General features: G+C 43.8%; 1 protein-coding gene across 1 annotated transcript in view; it reads left to right on the forward strand.

Moving 5' to 3' along the window:
- The first annotated feature begins 12924 nt into the window (after nt 1-12924).
- Nucleotides 12925-19265, forward strand: part of WIF1 (WNT inhibitory factor 1) — a 44643-nt gene continuing 38302 nt past the window's right edge. The window contains exons 1-2 of the mRNA XM_065681858.1: nt 12925-13107; nt 13198-13337. Coding sequence (XP_065537930.1) covers nt 12975-13107; nt 13198-13337 — 273 coding nt within the window. The 5' untranslated portion in view covers nt 12925-12974. The remainder of the gene's footprint in view (nt 13108-13197; nt 13338-19265) is intronic.

A 19265-nucleotide genomic window follows, 5' to 3' on the forward strand; every position in this document is an offset into this window, starting at 1 on the left:
GTCCCTCTCCAGCATCCCTATAGGCCCCCCTCAGATACTGGAAGGCTGCTATGAGGTCTCCACGCAGCCTTCTCTTCTCCAGGCTGAACAGCCCCAACTTCCTCAGCCTGTCTTCATACGGGAGGTGCTCCAGTCCCCTGATCATCCTCGTGGCCTCCTCTGGACTTGTTCCAGCAGTTCCATGTCCTTTTTATGTTGAGGACACCAGAACTGCACACAATACTCCAGGTGAGGTTTCACAAGAGCAGAGTAGAGGGGCAGGATCACCTCCTTTGACCTGCTGGTCATGCTCCTTTTGATGCAGCTCAGGATACGGTTGGCTTTCTGGGCTGCGATGTCTTTGATGATGTCTTTGTTGCTGTGAATGGTATTTTGGTAGAGGTAATAAAGGTGCAAATTATATATCAGAAGCATACTAATGAATTAAATGCAGGATTTCTATTATGTGCTGTAAACAGAAGATGTACTGAAAAAAACTTATTTGTGTTGCAGAGTCGCTCAGGCAAAAGCTGAAATGCCAGTTCACTAATCAATCTGGAGGAAAAAGCAGTGTGTGACTAAATAATTTAGCAAGTTGTCATAATATAAGCAGAAACAAGTTGGCCATGTATTATTAGACTCTTAGAGGTGTGCTGAAACAGGCACAGATATAAGAGCTGAATGACATGTTAGATCTTAAAACAAAGGTTATAATTTTAAAGTCAACAGCCTTGTTTATAGCAGGAACAAGAAAACATACAGCAGCTGTGGTAAGGCACTGTTAAGAGGACAAAAAGGACTTACAGGCCTTACTTTGTGGGTTCATACCCAGGGAAACTGAATTAACCCTGCTACAGCTTCAGGAGTAAAATGGGGAAGATGGGCAGACCCAGCTTTTCAAATGAGCCTTTTGTAACATATTCCTTATCTTTTCAATGTCTAAACATACATAAGACTGTTTTTTACAAATGTTGATCATTCACAAATCTAAATGAAAATAATTGGAAAACTATCTAGAAAAGCACAGGAGGGAAACATTTCCAGCTAAGGTCTATATAAGCCGTATGAAGACAGGCTGAGAAAGTTGGGGCTGTTCAGGCTGGAGAAGAGAAGGCTGCGTGGGGACCTCATAGCAGCCTTCCAGTACCTGAAGGGGGCCTATAGGGATGCTGGGGAGGGACTCTTCATCAGGGACTGTAGTGACAGGACAAGGGGTAATGGGTTAAAACTGAAACAGGGGAAGTTTAGATTGGATATAAGGAGGAAATTCTTTCCTGTTAGGGTGGTGAGGCACTGGAATGGGTTGCCCAGGGAGGCTGTGAGTGCTCCATCCCTGGCAGTGTTCAAGGCCAGGTTGGATGAAGCCTTGTGTGGGATGGTTTAGTGTGAGGTGTCCCTACCCATGGCAGGGGGGTTGGAACTAGGTGATCTTGAGGTCCTTTCCAACCCTAACTATTCTATGATTCTATGATTCTATAACAGCTATTATAAATTATTTGAATGAAAGTTGTACATGCACATTTGCAACCTAGTGTACACCTGCTATGTGTTATAAACATACAGAAATCTACAAACAGCTGGCTTTATCTTATATTGACCGAGATGGTATCTTCAAATTAATGCTTAAATATACATTTTATGTATGCAACTGAACATATATAATTTATAAATGATATTTCAATTTTATTTATAAAATATTTTAAAACCTTTGATATTAACAATATTGTTCAATCTCAGTAAACCAATATCCAATAGCCTGAAACGTAATTTTATTTTTGCTCTTTCCCCAGCAAATTTTCCATGCTCCTTTTTCCTAAGCTCAAGGACAACTCCATGCCAGTTTCTAGATACATTTGGGCCTATTTTATTGCCTGAAAGAATATAAATATATGTATGAAGCTGAATTGTTCCATGAAAACAGTAGTTGCTTCAATTGCTTCCATATATTTTGCATGATGCTATGACATTTATTTTATATCAGTGCCTTGTGTTTGGTTTTAGCTTTCTTTTATAACATACCATTGCTTTCCATGGCTTTTTTACTACCTCTCTGAGCATTTCCTATTTAAATTATCACTTACTGAAGCCATGCTTTAGGACCTATTACTCCTTGCTGCTTCTCCTGGGAAACATTTTACTATGCACAGTTCAGCACTTTTTATATCATTTTACATCATTCATACTGACATCATGTTGGCTGTACAAGTTCCCTCATTCATTATGGTAACTGTGGAAGTCTGGGCCCTTTTAAGTCTATCCACAGTTGTCATTTGGATGTTCTGAAGAACTCATGCCAAACAAAAGTTGTAGATAATATATACATTTAAACACTCTCATTGTCCATCTGTTGCTCTCAGAAATCATGTTTTACTTTCAACTTTTCCATAATTTCACATTATTTCTTCTGCTTTTGACATCTGGTAATGCTGTAGTGCTGTGACTTATGTAATGACTGGATTGCTGAGGACACATACAAATTCCAGATCCTGCATCACTCATTTCACTGCATCTCTTCCTTCTATGGGTTTCTGCATTGTATTTATTTATCTTAACATACACACTCTGCTTTGCCTGTTTGATGCTCACTGTGGGGTACTCATTACTACATAAACTATATGATTCAACTGGATGCTGTATGTAAAGGAGAATATTACCCTCTTAACAAACATGCTACGAGGTTGCTGTCCTCACTGTGCTTCAGGTGCTGCTTGTGTAGTTTGGAACCAAAAAGGTTCTTGCTTGTTATCTACAACTTGCATAAAAATATTTCTGGGTCCTGACTATGGAGCCAATCTCTATCTCCAGGAATTAATACGACAAAAAGAAACCCCAGTGTTGAGCTCTATAAGCAGTATAGTCCATTTTTATGTCACTCGGGTACCTACTGGCACTACCTGCCATAGACAAGGAACCCAGAAGTCTTCTGGAATACCTATTGATTTCAGTAAGAAAGCAGCACCAGCCCCTGCGGAGATTCAGAAGTCTCTTTATTTTCTCAGAATACCCTATTTTAATTTGATATTTTTCAGATGTGTCATTAAGTAAATATGGAAGATATGCAATTAAATATGCAGCTGAAAGGGTTTGTAATTATTGTGCTTAATGCCAGGCATGTCACATTCTCTTGCTGACTGGACCTTTATATAGTTTTTGAATTTGTCAACACCCTGTCCTACATCTGCTACTGCATTTCTTCTTGCAGCATTCTTCCCTGCATGGTAAGGATTAACACCCTTGGCATTCAGTTCCCCAACTCCTTTATCCATCATTACCAAGGGGACTGAAAAACCTTTGCCCTCAGTCCAGATGTTTGGATTTTCTGTACCCACTCCCACATGTAATCTCTTAGTCTGCCCCATGCCAAAGCAGTTGAAAGTCAATGAAGACTTTTATTCCCTCATGTGAAATTATGTTTATAAAGTGTAATAAACGTTATCAGTTAGGAAAAAAAAAAAGTGCAACTTAAATGCCAAGGAAACAGAGAAATTAAAACTGTGGTAGAACATGATTTACTAGGGAAGCAACATTCCACAACCAGAGAATGTAAGAGGCCCTAATTACAAGCTCTTTATTTTCATGGTATAGTCTTCTGGTGCTTCAGATCACCTCAGTGTGCTAGTATAGCTCAACATACTTATTTCTAAATGATGTTATGTTACACAGCTTCCCTTATATTGCAACACGTCATTATACTTTTGCCTACTTCCTGTGTAAGCAGAACTGCCGCATGTCCTGTCTTCTGCTAATACATGGATTTTGAATGGAGCTTCTACAAAGCACTGCCTTCAGGTTTCCCTTATGTATGTTACCATCTCTCTGGCTGCAAAAAGGAAAGCAGCAAAACTAAGGAATTGAAGGGGTTTTGCTACAGGGAGAAGGGTAGCTGTATTCCATTTTCTGCAAAAACATGGCAACACACTGTGTTTTTATAAGGACAAGTGACGGGAAAGGAAGAGCTGACAAATAAGCAGATCACCACACTGTCATACTTCTGACCTAAAATACACACACACGAAATGCAAGGCACAGGTGGTCCCATTCTGAACATGCACCACTCACATTCTGATGTATCTCCAGATGCTGTGCGGTACAGCAGCACCAGGAGCCCAGGGCTATGCCGCAGCAGCAGCTGTACAGTCATTCCAGGAAGATGGGGGCTTTGAAGATATATAAAGAGACAGAAATTCTGGCCCCATTAGGTCAATGGCAGTTTTACCGCTGCCTTTATTTAGGCTATGATGGCATCTTGTGTACCTGACTTGTGTCCTACCAAAACTCTGGACTGAATATCAGGATCCCTGCCCTGTGCACCCTTGCTCTTCTGTTTCCTTGCAAGTTCCTGCTTGGGGAAGGTTTGAACTGGGAGATGAAGGGGCCATGCTCCCCATTCTTTTAGCACTGTTCAAAGTATTGTGCAGCGTTTCATACAACACATCTGGATCCCACTCTGCGTAGAGTACAAAGGAAGCAGGAGAATATAGTTAAATGTCTGTGCTTCAAAATCACATGATTTTTGGATTATTTTGTTCTCCCATGCAGTTTAATGCCAGAGGGAAATGTATGGCCTGACATGATTTTTTCCCCACTTTACATTTCACATATTCTTTACCATATGCGAGGCATCATTCCATACTATGGCATCTATAATCTGTCCCATTTTCCCTGCCACAGGGAAATATATCTTTGTCTTTCTTGCTCCTAAGGCACTGTCACTCTGATCATCTTCTCAGACGTTTGCTGTAGTTTTCCAAGCATTTTCCTAAAATATTTTATATGCTTTTTTAAAATCGTTTTTGTGAGAAATTGCAATGATATCTTTAGTTTTAACTTTGATTTTGCAAGCACTCAAAGTTTTCTTCCTAGGCAAGTCGCAGACCACTTGATCAGTTATCAAAGAAGCTTGCATGATCCCGTAATCACAGAATTCAAGCTTTTGATCTCCAGTGTATGATACATACATCTAAGGCTTTGTGGGCAGCCACAATCAGCAAGAAATCATACAGCTCTCATACATTTCATTCCTTTTCAGTGAGCAGTGTTTATCAAATCTGCCCCATTATCTCCTTCTACATGGTAAACGCTCTGAAGCTGATGTTGCAGGTAAGTAACTGTGACAAAAGAGGTTGCTTCATTTGGTGCAATACAAGAATAATTCTGTAAAGGATGAATTTCAGTTAGCTGATTATTCGTGTTCTCTGTCATTTAAGGTAGAAACTTCATTGCATCCACGCTTCTTCCCTTCTCCTTCTTCCCTTTTATGTTTTACTTTGCTGATATCTTCTAGCTTTCTCTCTTAAACCCCACTAAATTCAGTGTTTAACATAAAACAATGTCCTCTAGAGTGGAATACCTCTTCATAATATTTAAGGAGATTTGTCCCAGACACAAGTAACCGAGACTTTCAAAAAAGAGCCAAAAGAAGAGTTAGTTTATGCAGAAATGGGATAATGAACAATAATAGCAATCTCAGAGGGTACTGGATCTAACACAGACTGAATTATTACAGTTTGCATCTTGTGACTGATTTTCTACCTGAGAAGGCGTAATCTGCAGCTGAAGCTCCACATCCATTTGGGGACATCTAGAGGGAAGTAATCCATTGTATGTAATAATGTGTGAGGACTGACTGCGCTTCTGTCACAGACAGGACATTTAGAGAACGTCTTTTTTTCCTGCTTTGCTTCTAACTACTTGTGGAAAGATATTGAATACACTTTGAGATCTATACTTATCTGTCAAAACCAGTAGAAAACAACTGATCAGTTCACAGACATTGTGAATATTGTACAGATGACATTGTGATAGGAAGCCAAACTAAAAATGAAACGTCCTCAAGAAAAATCAACAGCGTGGCCTTGTGTACTGCACTTTCCAACATAGCTCTGTAAAGAGTGTTACAGAGGTAACAAACAGCCAGAGAAAGAGAAGAAGAATGACAAGGAACATGGGAGATATAAAGAGAAAGTAAGGATGTGCATGGTAGGGCAGGGACAAGCAGCTGGAATCATAATAATATTTAGAGCACTAAGTAGTGGAGAGCCAAAGGATAAGGGTTTCCTAAGTCTGCAAAATAAGGGAATGCACATGGAAAATGACATTAAGCAATTCAAAACTGGGAGATTTCCTCTTCGCCCCTAGAATGGCCAGTTAGACTGGCATTCATTGTGTCTGAGAATAGGCATTGCCTGATACAACCTGGCAGCCCTCAGCGCTGCTCCAAGATGAGACCCTGTGGCAGCCAGGGTCTGTGCTCCAGGCTGGCATCCTGTCGCTCTTCCTCCTCCTGCCTGGTTACGCCCTGAGCTAGAGCATCCCCTCAGCAAGCTTTGTTCCCTGGAAAGCGGGGCAAACAGCTGCCCTTTGTATCACCCTGAAATCCACCCTGGTAAGCAGAATGACACAATGGAACAGGATTTCTGCTGCCTCTGCAGAAGAACTGATGTGGAACACTAGGTCCTGGACCACCTGCCTGAGCTAAGGCTGCCGTTTCTAAGTAATGTTATGTTCCATCCTCTCTCAGGGAGCGCAGGACAAAACACCTGGGTGAAGCAGTAAGGCTCTTCTCATTTGCTGAAAAGTACTCCGGAAGTTTCATAAATGCAAGCGATAAAAGGAAACTCATAGAAATAGTTCTGTATCTACATATTTCAATATAAAGTTTTCCTTTTGATTATTTCTGAGAATATTTCACAACTAAATACTTCAATGAAATTTGGATACATTGATTTAATTTTTAAAGTCCAGATGCTAATCTTACAAACAGGAAAGGTATGATGAATGATGTTAATACTAAACTAATGTAACTATTTAATTTAGTATGTTTTTCAGTGTTTTAACAACATATAATTTTCATTATCTATATATTTTCAATGAAAAATTAAATAATTGAGATTTGAGGAAACTGGAACAATTAAAAATATACTTGCATGGAAGTTACCTATAAAAATGCAATAAAACAAACAAAAAAAGGGTCTACTTTTCTTTGTTTAAAATTACATTGTTCTGATAGTTTTGAAATGAGCGTTCATATCTCTCAGTCAAACACAAAATCAGTTTCAGAAGTGGAACTTGCAACTTGAAGCAAAGTTAGAAGTCATGTCACCAGGAGAAAGAGCTGGGAACTGATGCCTTCAGGCTAATAGCAATGCTCAATTTTGGGATTACTTGATAAAGTAGTTAATCTGCACTGTTTCTTTTGAAAAAGGAAATCATTACGCTTTACATTTACTACAATCTATTATAATAATGAAAATCACAATAAAATTAATTAAAGCAGTGCAATTTGCTACTGCCGTTTGAAGGAAAGTTAGGTCTGGTTTTAATAGTTGAGAATGGCACACAGGTTATACAGCCCCCCCAGCACATCAAGCACTGCAAACTCAGTGATTCAAAAACTTTTAAACCTGTTACTTCATTTTCTCCAAACTCTTAATCATCTGGCCTTCATCTTCCCTGCTATACTATCCTTTTTAAAGACAGAGCTATACATTTTTGCACCACCTCTGACATAACCTACTTGGATTCTGGGTTTCTGCAGACAAGACCAAAGGTCTGGTGTCAGGCACCCTGAAATGAAGAACAAGAATTGGTGACTGACTGGGAAAAAGAATGAAGTAACTTGCCTGTTGCCCCATTGGAACGTGACAGAAACAAGACAAGGACATCTCTGTCTGACTTCTTCAGTGATGTGATCATTTTTACTTCTGCAAACTCCTGTCTCATTTGCTATACACTTTTTAACTTCAGCAACAAAGGGGCAACGGCTCTAAAAGTAATTGTCTTCTTCAGTATCATGCCTGGTTTAAAGCCAGACTAATTCCATGCTCTCCAGTGGATGAGACAGAAATATTGTAAAAAAGAAACAAAACAGATAATGTCATAAGCGATATAAAGTAGGAGACCTCTCCTGCCTCTAGAGTGTGTGATGTTACAACCTTTAAAGTGTTGCTTTAATATAGTCTTTGATACTATGATATAGACTATGTTCTAAAATAAATAATGAGAAAGCTGTATTCAGAATAATTGAGGTGGAGTTTTTGGTTTCCCATTTTAAATTTCAGAAACTTCAACATATTCCAATTCTAGCAAAATGAATTTTTCTAATAAAACCAGTTTTATGATTCTTCCTATTTTTTCCCCCCCCTTACAACTCTTAATGCCAGTTCTTTTGGCCTAACCAGCAAGAATTTAAGGGAATCTAATTCCCAATGAATAAACTTTGTCTCTGCTGAAACGGGCAGGAATTTCATGATTCACTTCAATGGATAAACCCGGTGAAGACTGAGCACTTATGAAAATCCTGCTGCAATTTGGCATCTTCTTCTTTATTTAAATTGTGCAGGTGTTAGCTATTATCTACCAATGTACCACAATGAAACAAATACATAAAATATATATTTACTATTTCTCTACACCTGAGGTGAAGCAGCATGTATAACCTTTGGGATGAAAATTACCGCTTCAGGCCATATTTATACACCCATTACAGTTATTATTTATGCCTTTTTCTCCCTCTTTTTATATTGCTCATAACTGATGATCAAAGGGGATCAGGGACTGACTTCCATATCCCTCCCTAGATAGCTCATCATTCAAACCATTCATTCATTAATTCATTCCATGCCTGTCATCGGGGGATGCCGTCAGTTGCAACAAATGACAGAGCAGGCCGCAAAAGCACTATGTACGCATTCCTATGAAAGTTAGTGGATCTTGAAGCCACATTCGCAATGAAGTTCTGTTTTCATTTATGTTTTCCATTTCATTAAACAAAGAGCCACAAATGTTCTAATCCACTATTATAATCCACTCCCCACAGTGCTCATGACTCGCTTAAAAAGTGATTATTATTCCCTGAAATATGTCATGTAAGTTAGGAGAAAGAAGCATTTCAAGGGATCAAGAAGTGCTTTTACCTAGATCTTCACATCAAATGCAAGCAGGCAATACAAACACAAGCTTTGCAATCCACATCCTCAATGAATCCCATGGTAGTACAATACTACAGTGGAGAGAAGCTGTGAGGAATGGGCACTGTGGTACAGCAGGCCAGTCTCAGCACTAACAGAGGGCTCACCCAAGCCTTGGTAGATGTGTTTGAGGAAGAGATGCCTGGTGTGCAACAGATACAGAGGTGTTTATGGGCTGGGATAGTCTGTAGATGCAAATACATACCCACAGAACAGTATTTCAGTCACGGCTTACTACTTATTTCTGCAGAAGGTAAGCTGATTGCTACTCTGTGCTTTGCTTTGTTTTACTCAAGAGTGTCTGTATTGTACCATTGCAGTTTCAGAAATGGTGCCCCTGGGTTACTACTTAGCAATTAAATTCTCTTCCTTTGCTAGATCTTTAGAAAGCCCCTTTGAGTTAAAAGTAACAATGTAAATAATTGTATTAGTAGTTACAAAGTTCTTACCTATATCAAGGTCCCATTTTAACCTTTTTCTAAAAGCTTTATAGTTCAGGTATTATTTTTCTCCACTATATTTTGCTTTAGTCTCAAAATTGCTTGTAGAAACTCTACCTGGAGTACTGTGTCCAGCCCTGGGCCCCCCAACACAGAAGGGACATGGACCTGTTGAAGCAAGTCTGGTGAAGGCCACGAAGATGATCAAAGGGCTGGAGCACCTCTCCTATGAAGACAGGCTGAGAGAGCTGGGATTGTTCAGCCTGGAAAAGAGAAGGTTCTGGGGACACCTTCTAGCAGCCTTCCAGTACCTAAAGGGGGCCTACAAGAAAGCTGGAGAGGGACCTTTTGCAAGGGCATGAAGTGACAGGACAAGGGAGAGTGGCTTTAAACTGGCAGAGTGGCGATCTGGATGAGATATCAGGAACAAATTTTTCACTATGAGGGTGGTGAGACACCGGCACAGGTTGCCAAGAGAAGCTGTGGCTTTTCAAGGCCATATCGGCTGGGGCTTGGAGCAACCTGGTCTGGTGGAAGGTGTCCCTGTCCATGGCGGAGGGGTTTGAACTTGGTTGTCTTTAAGGTCCCTTCCTACCCAAACCATTCTGTGATGCTATGAAAGTTGCTCTCTCTACCGGTTTATCCGATAATTCGAGGAGGTTCACGTGTGTCCAGCCCGCGGGGCAGGGCCCCCATCACGCGGCTGGAGCTGCGGGACCAGCCGAGAGCCGGAACCGGTGAGAGAAGGAAGGGGGAGCTGCGCAGAACCCCCCCGCTGCAGTGAGCATCCCTCCGCCGTCTGCCCGCATCCCCTGCCTCTGGCCTCGGCGCCTGCAGGGGGCAGCTGCAGCCGGCAGAGGGCGGCATGGCACCGGCAGTCCGGCGGTGTCCTCCGGGCTCGGCCGCGTCGGGGGAGCCGCGGGAGCGGAGCGGGCAGGGAGAGGCGACGCGCTTCGAGTGGGAGAGCGGAGATTTGATGGGATGCGAGGAGCAGGCTCTTCATTGTGAGCACCGGAACGGGGTACCCAGAGAAGCTGTGGCTGCTCATCCCGGGCACTGTTCAACGCCAGGTTGGGTAGGGTTTTAAGCAACCTGCTCTAGTGGAAGGTGTTCCTGCCCATGGTAGGGGTCTGGAACTAGATGATCTTTAAGGTCCCCCCCCCAACACAAACCGTTCTGTGTTTCTATGAAAGCACCGGCTAAGTGCTGTTAGCAGGTAGGGAGCATGAATTCACAAGCAACCTCACCCACAGTTACATTTTTAACAGCATATAGGCACAGAGGAGTGCGTAAGATAAGACACATTTTGCACAAAATGAATGATAATAAAAATATAGCAAACAATCACCCTTATCTGACAAGCATCTGGAGGTGGGGCCGTTCTGTCAGAGCACACGCGCTGACTCCAGCTTTTGCAGCCAGAGCTTTTCCGGCTGGGCAAGTTACTGGGGAAGCACCAGTGGATTTAGGGGAATTGTATTCCCACCTACGTCTGCCTGCAGATGTGCTCCTCAGTTGGGTAAACCTGTGCGAGTCACCCTCTCCCTGTGTGCCAGCTCCCACACGTGGTGAAGCCAGGAGGAAAAGTGTCTGAAAGAGCTGCGAGGTGTGCAGGTGCCTGACATGGCCTTGTGTGTGGAAAACAGAGATGCGGAGTTTCATGTTGTGCTTCATGATTACAGGGTGCTAAGGAATGTGTGTCTGTACACGTACACACGCAGTATGGGAATATGTTTCCCTCTCTGGCACATGTGTGCGCTTCTCCAGAAAATGTGACAATAAAATCCTGAGCAGAGGTAATGACAGAAATGGGGGAGAGGAACCCACTCTGGGGCAGGAACAGTGAAATTGAATTAGTGACCACTGACAGAGGCAGAGGATTTCTCAGGAGAAGATGAGGAAAAGCTCCCAGTAAAGCGTGTCAGTGGGAGGGTGGCTATTTTAGTTTTTGAACGTAAAACTTTTGCTTAACTAACCTCCATTCCCAGCCTGGCAGTGCTCTTTGAACACAAAAGAAGAGAAATGATGATGCAGTAGCTTTTAGAATCATAGGATGGTTTGGGTTGGAAGGGACCTTAAAGATCATCTAGTTCCCTGCCTTCATCAGAGACACCTTCCACTAGACCAGGTTACTCCAAGCCCCATTCAACCTGGCTTTGAACACTGCCAGGGATGGGGCAACCACAGCTTCTCTGGGCAGCCTGTGCCAGTGTCACACCACCCTCATAGTCAAGAAGTTGTTTGTAGTATTTAATCTAATCTCTGATCTTTCAGTATAAGTTTTCCCTGTGTGTAAGCTGACGTGGCAAACTCCACTCCAATAGATCTGTCATGGCAACATTTCAGTGTTTTTCAGAGTCCCCACTGTCCTTGAGACCTTTGGACAGAAGTGAGGAGGAAGACTTTCCTCTCTTCAGCACACTGGCATGTTTACCGTGCTGTTCCCTACAGCTGGGAAGAGCAGTGTCCCTCCTGCAAAGCCTGGATTGTTGCTTGGCCTGACCTGCTGGTGTGGCTTTGCTGGGTCTCATTGGTAGCCCCCACCCAGCTGCACCCACAGGCCATTTTGGTACTGTTTCCCTAGCTCAAACATAAGAAGGACATGGAGCTGCTGGAGTAAGTCCAGAGGAGGGCCATGAAGATGATCAGCGGGCTGTAGCACTTCTATGAAGACTGGCTGAGAGATTTGGTCTTGTTCAGCCTGGAGAAGAGAAGGCTGCAGGGAGACCTTAGAGCAGCCTTACAGTACCTAAAGGGGAACTACAAGAAATCTGGAGACTTTCTACAAGGGCTTGTAGGAATAGCTTCAAACCGACAGAGGGGAGATTTAGATTAGACAAGAATAAATGATTTACTATGAGGGCAGTGAGGCACTGGAACAGGCTGCCCAGAGAAGCTGTGGCTGCTGCATCCCTGGCGGTGTTCAAGGCCAGGTGGGATGGGGCTTTGAGCAACCTGGTCTAGTGGAAGGTGTCCCTGCGCGTAGCATAGGGGCTGGAACCAGATTGTCTTTAGGATCTCTTCCAACCCAGACCTTTCAATGACTCCATGAACTCAAGCACCACGTCTACCAGGTGGCCTTCACGTACAAACTGGTCTCTTCATGCGGACATGAGTTTCTTCAACGACGTTTCTGTGGCTGTGGCAGCGCCCCTTGATTGCCAGGGGGCCGACGGAGCCCCTGAGGGGTGAGCGTTGCGATTGGCACCCACGGCAAACGCAGCCCCTCGTGCCCAGCATGTGCCCCGCACCGTGAGGACGAGATGTGTGCCCGTGTGTCAAGCACCGCGGCCCGGCGCTCGGCTTTGCCCGGGGATCTGCGTGCCCCGCAGCCCCAGCGCCGCACTCCGCCCTGCGCGGCGGAGCAAGGAGCGCGGCCGGGGGTGCCCGTCGGCGCCGAGCCCCGGGCTGCCCGCCCCGTTCCGCGCCCGCCCCGTTCCGCGCCCGCCTCCAGCCGCCGCCGGCGGGGCCGCCCCGTGCCTCGGGGCTCTCAGCGGCAGAGGGCGGGCTCTGCCGGCGCGGCAGCGGCAGCGGCAGCGGCAGGGCAGGGGCAGGCGGCGAGCCCCGGGCGGGCGGTGCGCGAAGCATGGCCCCGGCGGGGCGGCTGTGCGCCGCGCTGCTCTGCGGTGCGCTCAGCCTGTGCAGCCTGCGGGCCGCGCCGCGGCAGCCCGACACGCTCTACATGTGGATCGACGCCCAGCAGGCGAGGGTCCTCATCGGTAAGCGGGGCGGCCGAGAGGCGGGAGGGGGGCACGGCCTTTCGGGGCTCGACGGGGCTGCCGCGCATCGCTCCCCTTTGCCTTCCGCAGGCTTCGAAGAGGACATTCTGATCGTGTCCGAGGGGAAGATGGCTCCGTTCACCCACGACTTCAGGAAAGCGCAGCAGAGGATGCCCGCCATCCCCGTCAGCATCCACTCCATGAACTTCACCTGGCAGGCAACGGGACGGGTAGGTGCGGACACGGCGAGGGGCAGCTGTTTCGTAGAATCATAGAACAGTTAGGGTTGGAAAGGACTTCAAGATCGTCCAGTTCCAACCCCCCTGCCACGGACAGGGACACCTCACACTAAACCATCCTAAACCATCCTGCGTTTGAACGCAGGCAGGTGGTTTGGCTTCGGAGGAGCTGAGGACACCCCCCTCCGAGGCGTGTGACCGTGGGGCGCAGCCGCTCTGCCTGACCCCCGTAAGCAACGCTTCAACCCGGGGGGTCTCCAGCAGCGAACACCGAGTAGGGAGGGCTCGGAGCAGCCGGGAGCGCGGCTGGGTCCCCGGGGAAGCGTGTCTGGAGGGTGAAGAGCAGACGGGAGTGCCGGGTGTTCGCTGGGGGACCGGCCGGCGGTAGGGAGGGAGCAGCGGGCAGCCCCCGAGAACAAGACACCAGTCGCCTTTACTGTTAATAACATTTCACCTGACAGTAGTTATGTGAATACAGTTTTCCTTCAGCTTTCTGTAGCTTATGGACATGTGCTACAGGTTATTCACAGATCTCTACTTACTACGTGTGCATGCTTCGTTTATAGTTCTGGTAAATAGTAATTCTCTTCTGCAGACTTAATTTTACCAAGTTTAATTGCAAAACCACGTAAATCTGTGTCGAATCCCTTTGGATTCGTTTGCCGAAAAGATACGGGTGCGTGACATATTTTCGGGAAGGAACACATGCACGATTTGACACACTGACAACACATGTTAGATTTGCATAAAGCTGAAACACGTTGGAATACGTTACCGTGGATGCAGGAGAAAGAATCATTTTGAGTTAAAACTGACGGATAAAATTAATTAATCTTTACAGTGCTGAACATTGACTTTATACAATAAGGAGCTTGATAAAGATGAAACAATATTTACCTTAAAATGATCAGTGAAAATGGTTTGTATAATTCAGCTAATTGCAGCTGCGCAGATTTGGTTGTGGGTTTGGTTGTCTGAAAGTACTCTTGAGGACTTGCTTGAGGTGTTGTCTGAGGCCCTTGTAATTTTTGCTGTCCTCACAAAGCCTTTGAGTTTAGGAAACACTTCACCTCCTCTTTTAGAGAGGGAGAGGAATGTGGAGAGACAAAACTTGCTTACAAAGGCTAAGAGACTTGCTCAAGGTCTTCATTATTCCAGTCCAGCTTTACAGAGAAAACAACTTTGTACGCCAAGGGTTGGTGTTTAAATACCTAGAAATAATTAGGATGTTTGGGGACTGTATATCCTGCTCCATTTCTCTGCCAGCTTCAGTTGCTCTCTATGCTAAATCTACCTCTTTCTGGAAATGAGGATTGAGATGTTAGACTGAACTCTGTCCTCACTCTCTTGTCCATCTTTTTTGTGCTCCACTCTCCCTCCTTTGCTGCCCACAGGTAGCTCATTAGGAAAAGGTGATTTTGACTGATTTCAATGAGAAGAATCACAGGCTTAAAGACAGCATAGGCTGTTCCCCTTGATGCAGCTTGAAGGATGAAATCCCTTCTAAGAAGCAGCAAAGCTGTTTAACCCATTATTCCTCCTCCTCTTTGCTGAATTAATGAATTCCTGTTAGGCAAAACATAATTAGTAAGTGAAATACCCAAATCTTTAAAGTAACATTATTACAGAACTTTGTACCTAGAACGGTGTGTCAATTTTCAAGTATTTATGGGTCAAACAAGTGTTAAAATTGACAGACTCTTCATTTGGAGACTTTATAATCCAAGCCAGCTACTTCTTACAACTTCGTCTGTGTGTACAATGAAAACATGGTCATTCCAGTCTTATGGCTGTGGGTATTTAGATACTTATGCAGGCCTTTAGATGGATGAGCAGGATTACAGCCAGCAGCCTAAGGTAAGGAAGGAGTTTCAACCGCCTACTGTTTTAGGAGTTGGGGAAAAAAATGAACATCCCAGAGAAAATGTCTGCTTTTTGGTACCACAAGCAGTCCTGTTGGTTTTTGCATCCCTCATAGGTGTTTGCGTACAGCTGCCTGTTACTCACAGCACTTACTGTCCCTGTGCCACTCAGCACTTTGCATGAAGAGAAAGGGCAGGAAAAAAACATGAGTACTTCTTTTTTTAGCCCATAGGGCAACAACATCATCGCCCACAGTAGTGTTGCAAAGAGAAGTAGGATAAAAGGTATTTGTGGCAAAAGGACACAGTTTCTGCAGAATTTCCAGTATTTTATGAGAGGAAGAAATGAGTAAATTTTAACAGGGTGTTTTCAGTGTTCTGATTTGCTTCTAAGTGTACATGTGCTCGGAAGTTTCCATTGACACATCCAGGAAAATACTAAATACTTGCTACCTTTATTCTGGCAGAATACTTTTTTGAGGGAATTTCTTAAGTCAGGAAAGGGGAAGGAAGGAAAGAGAAGGAAGAAGGAGAGGAAAGCAACAAAAGAGGAAAGGGGAGAAGAGAGGCAAAAAAGGAAGAATGAAAAGAAATGGAAACTAGTACTCTTTGAAAGAAAGGTCTTCAAGACATTGAAGTACTAGACTGCTTTCTGTAAAACAACTGTTAACTAGCATACAGTTGCCTCCTGTTTGGTAAAACTGAAATCATTTCTTCCATGAGTCTTTTATCTTATGCTTTATAGACCTCTTAACCTTGTATCCCACTTGAGATTTGAAAATGTTTCTCTAGGACTCCAATGTTTTAGGGACTATCAATCAGTAGTATATTCCACTGCCTCTAGCATTAGCTAGGCCCTTTTTGGGTACCAGACTTTTCCTGAGTAGATACTGTCTATGTCACAACATGGTTCCTAACCATGATATCAAGAAGACCAGGGGAGTGAGAGAGCGGCTGGGTGCCAAGCAGCCAGCCAAGGTCAACCCACCACACCTGGGATCTCCAACAGGGTAGGGCTAAGTCTCTCCTGTCATGCACCTCGCATCACTGTTTACACCTGTGGAAAGCAGGCATAACTATCCTGTGGGCAGATTCCATCTACCTGCTCTTGGGATAAATGATGATCCAAGTTGTAGGTGAATAAATAATCCAGCCCAGGGAGTGGCAATGTTTCTCAGCCCTGCACTGCTGCATATGCCCATGTTTTAGTTCAGAAGTGTCTGTTGAAAGGAACAATTTATGGACTAGACCTGCATTCCATGTAACCCAAAGGGGTAAAAACCCACTACATTTAGAGGTCACTTTTCTAATGCCTTTTGTTCCTTTTTTTAATGTGGAAAAGATTTTGTTTGATAAACAAACAAAGCCATTTTCACTAGAAAACGTTAACCAAAGAAAAGCATTAACTGCTTTTAGTCCTTAGTCCAATAGTTGTAATTAACTGTCAGGGATTATTAAGGAAGCCCCAAGATTTAAGGGTCTGAAGGTGCTGAATACCTACTTGTGAATTCAGGATGAGCGAGGGGTTACCAGAGGACTAGAGTACTGCAGGACAGGATTGTTCTGGTTGTATGTGCTTTGTGGTTTTACCTGTGAATTTAAACACAAGATTTTATGTTCTCTCATCTTAAACACAAGATGTTATGTTCTCTTTAGAAAGAGATGTGATCTGGGTAAAGTAGGTAGCTACAAAGATTGCGCCTTGATTTGAAAAGTTAAAAAAATCAGAAAAACCAGTGGTAATACATAGCATACAGTAGGTATGCATGTAACCACTAGAGCTCACTGGTGCGCTTCTTGCTCTTACTCAGTATGGTTTTTGCAAAGGGAAGAATAATGACTTCTGGGGGTCTTGTCCTCTGGGGAAGATTGCACTTAAAGACTTCCTAATGAGAGAGGAATAGACCCTATTGTGCTAACTAATTCTGTGAGTGTTTCACTACATTCATCAGTGGAAGGTACCAAAGATTGAAGAAGTCATAGCATCATCTCTACAGTGTTTAGGAACTCGGGTATTTAAACTCCAAATACACAAAAAACCAGTATGCTTCGTTTTCAGTGGGACTTCTGACAACAATGAAATTAAAGTTCACATGTGAGTGAGTATTGGTGGAGAGAACCATATACAAAAACCCCAGTTGATCAGTGCACGGGAAGCAAATGCTCAGTGACAGAGCAGCAGCTGGGTTGATTTAATAGACAGGAGCTGAAAAAGGAAACCAAAAAGCAAGCTGGAATTTTTGTTCTGTAGCAGTCTCTAGTCTGATCCACTCAGTCTGGGCCACAACCTGCCCAGGCTGTTTTCTTCCTTTCGGATTTGGGAGAAGTATCTGGGACCAGATGACTTATAGCTTGCTTCCTACTCCCAAGTGTCATGAGTACTGCATGGTTCCTCTCCTGTTGCACAGCTGAATGCATGCCCATGATGTGACAGCTGGATACTCAGTCCTGTGCTGGTGCAGGAGTGGGATGTTGTCCATGTGACTGGAGGATGCATATATATGTATCATGGTGCATGGATGTTGCAAGTATATTATGTGCTAAAGTTGTATCCAGCCTTGTGCTGCTGGGTGCATGCCACTGTGTGGTATGGCAGTGGTGGTTCTGCCCTGTGACAGGAGGTGTGCATGTGTGTGAAGGGCTGGGGAAAAGTCTTTGGAGTGCTTCTGGTCACAAGAACACAAGTGCCAGGAGGTAAGGGGGCATCCCAGCGTGTAGTCCATGCGGCCCTTGAAAGAGGCAATTGGACCTGTCCCTACAGGTTACCTACTGGGTAACTTCTAACCAAAGAGTTATTGATAACCTTGACTAAAGCAAAAAGATGCTCACCTCTTAAGAAAAGGGAATATATGCCATAGGTGCATTTTCTAGCATCACTTCTATATTGTGGAGCTTTGAGGAAAGCTCTGCCATTACAGCTCCTGGATGCTACTTCTGATCTCAGCAGTGTTACCATCGACCATGACTGGCTTGATTGGTTCTCTGGAATTATATTGCTGAGACATAGCCTGACCGTGAAGATAAAACGGAATATCTAGGTATGCTAGGAGAAGTTTTGTTCTGTTGTCTAGTGGAAAACTAATTGACTACTGATTTTAAGGTGTTATTGATGCAACAGGGTGCTCCATGCAAACATCACTGTTTCCCTGAAAAACGGAAAAAAGCCAAAAACCAGTGAATTTCAAAACATGTAATTCTTCAAGGGAAAATTCAGCGAAAGTTCTGAACTTTTTGTAGATATCTTGTTCATACCCAGTGATTACAGTGATGCTTTTCAGCTTAAAAAATGTCTCTCACATACAATTTTGGGTTGGGTTTTTTTCCCAATAAAAGTATGGCTGTTCTGGAAGTTTGGTCAGGGCAAGTGCATAAACTTGCACTCTTGGGATTTACAGTAGTACCTCCACTGCGGTTTCATGTCACCAAACAGAGGAAATAGCTTGTTTTCTGACCTCTGTACCAAAATTTCCATGTGGAATGTGAAGATGTTTACATACTGTGAGCATGATTTTCAGACAGGGGGTTCTCATATCAAGAGCACAGCTCCAAACCTTTAATATTTAGATTCTGCTCAGCTGTGGTATTTTGCGTCTCAGTGTTGTAGACATGCCACCGGGGATCAAAGTAACGCTGTAGAGATCCCACTTTCTTAGGAAAGCAGGCATGTGCCAGCCATCTGTTGTATCTGCTGATAGAAAACAGCAGTAAAGCTTCTCAAAGTTTTGCCAAGAAGAAAAAGGGCGGATTTATTGCTCAGCAGAGATGAGTTACAAGGCACCTTGTAGTGTAAGCTACATCTGGTTTCCATAGTAATTTACATGGTATATGTGTAAACTACACAATTATTCGTCTTACACAGCGGTGTAAAGCTATGTTAAATAAACCATTCTTCAAGCTTTTCATTGTTTACCCTTTCTAGAAATATTCTAATACGTATTTAACAAAAAAGAAAAAGAGAAAAAAGCTTAAGTAATAAAGTACTTTCGCTGCTTTTACAATAGTAGCTGCCTTGCACAGCGTAGCTGTTGAAAAGCACTGGAGCTAAAAGGACAACCCA

Source organism: Lathamus discolor, chromosome 1, assembly GCF_037157495.1.
Source record: "Lathamus discolor isolate bLatDis1 chromosome 1, bLatDis1.hap1, whole genome shotgun sequence".
Lineage (NCBI taxonomy): Eukaryota > Metazoa > Chordata > Aves > Psittaciformes > Psittacidae > Lathamus > Lathamus discolor.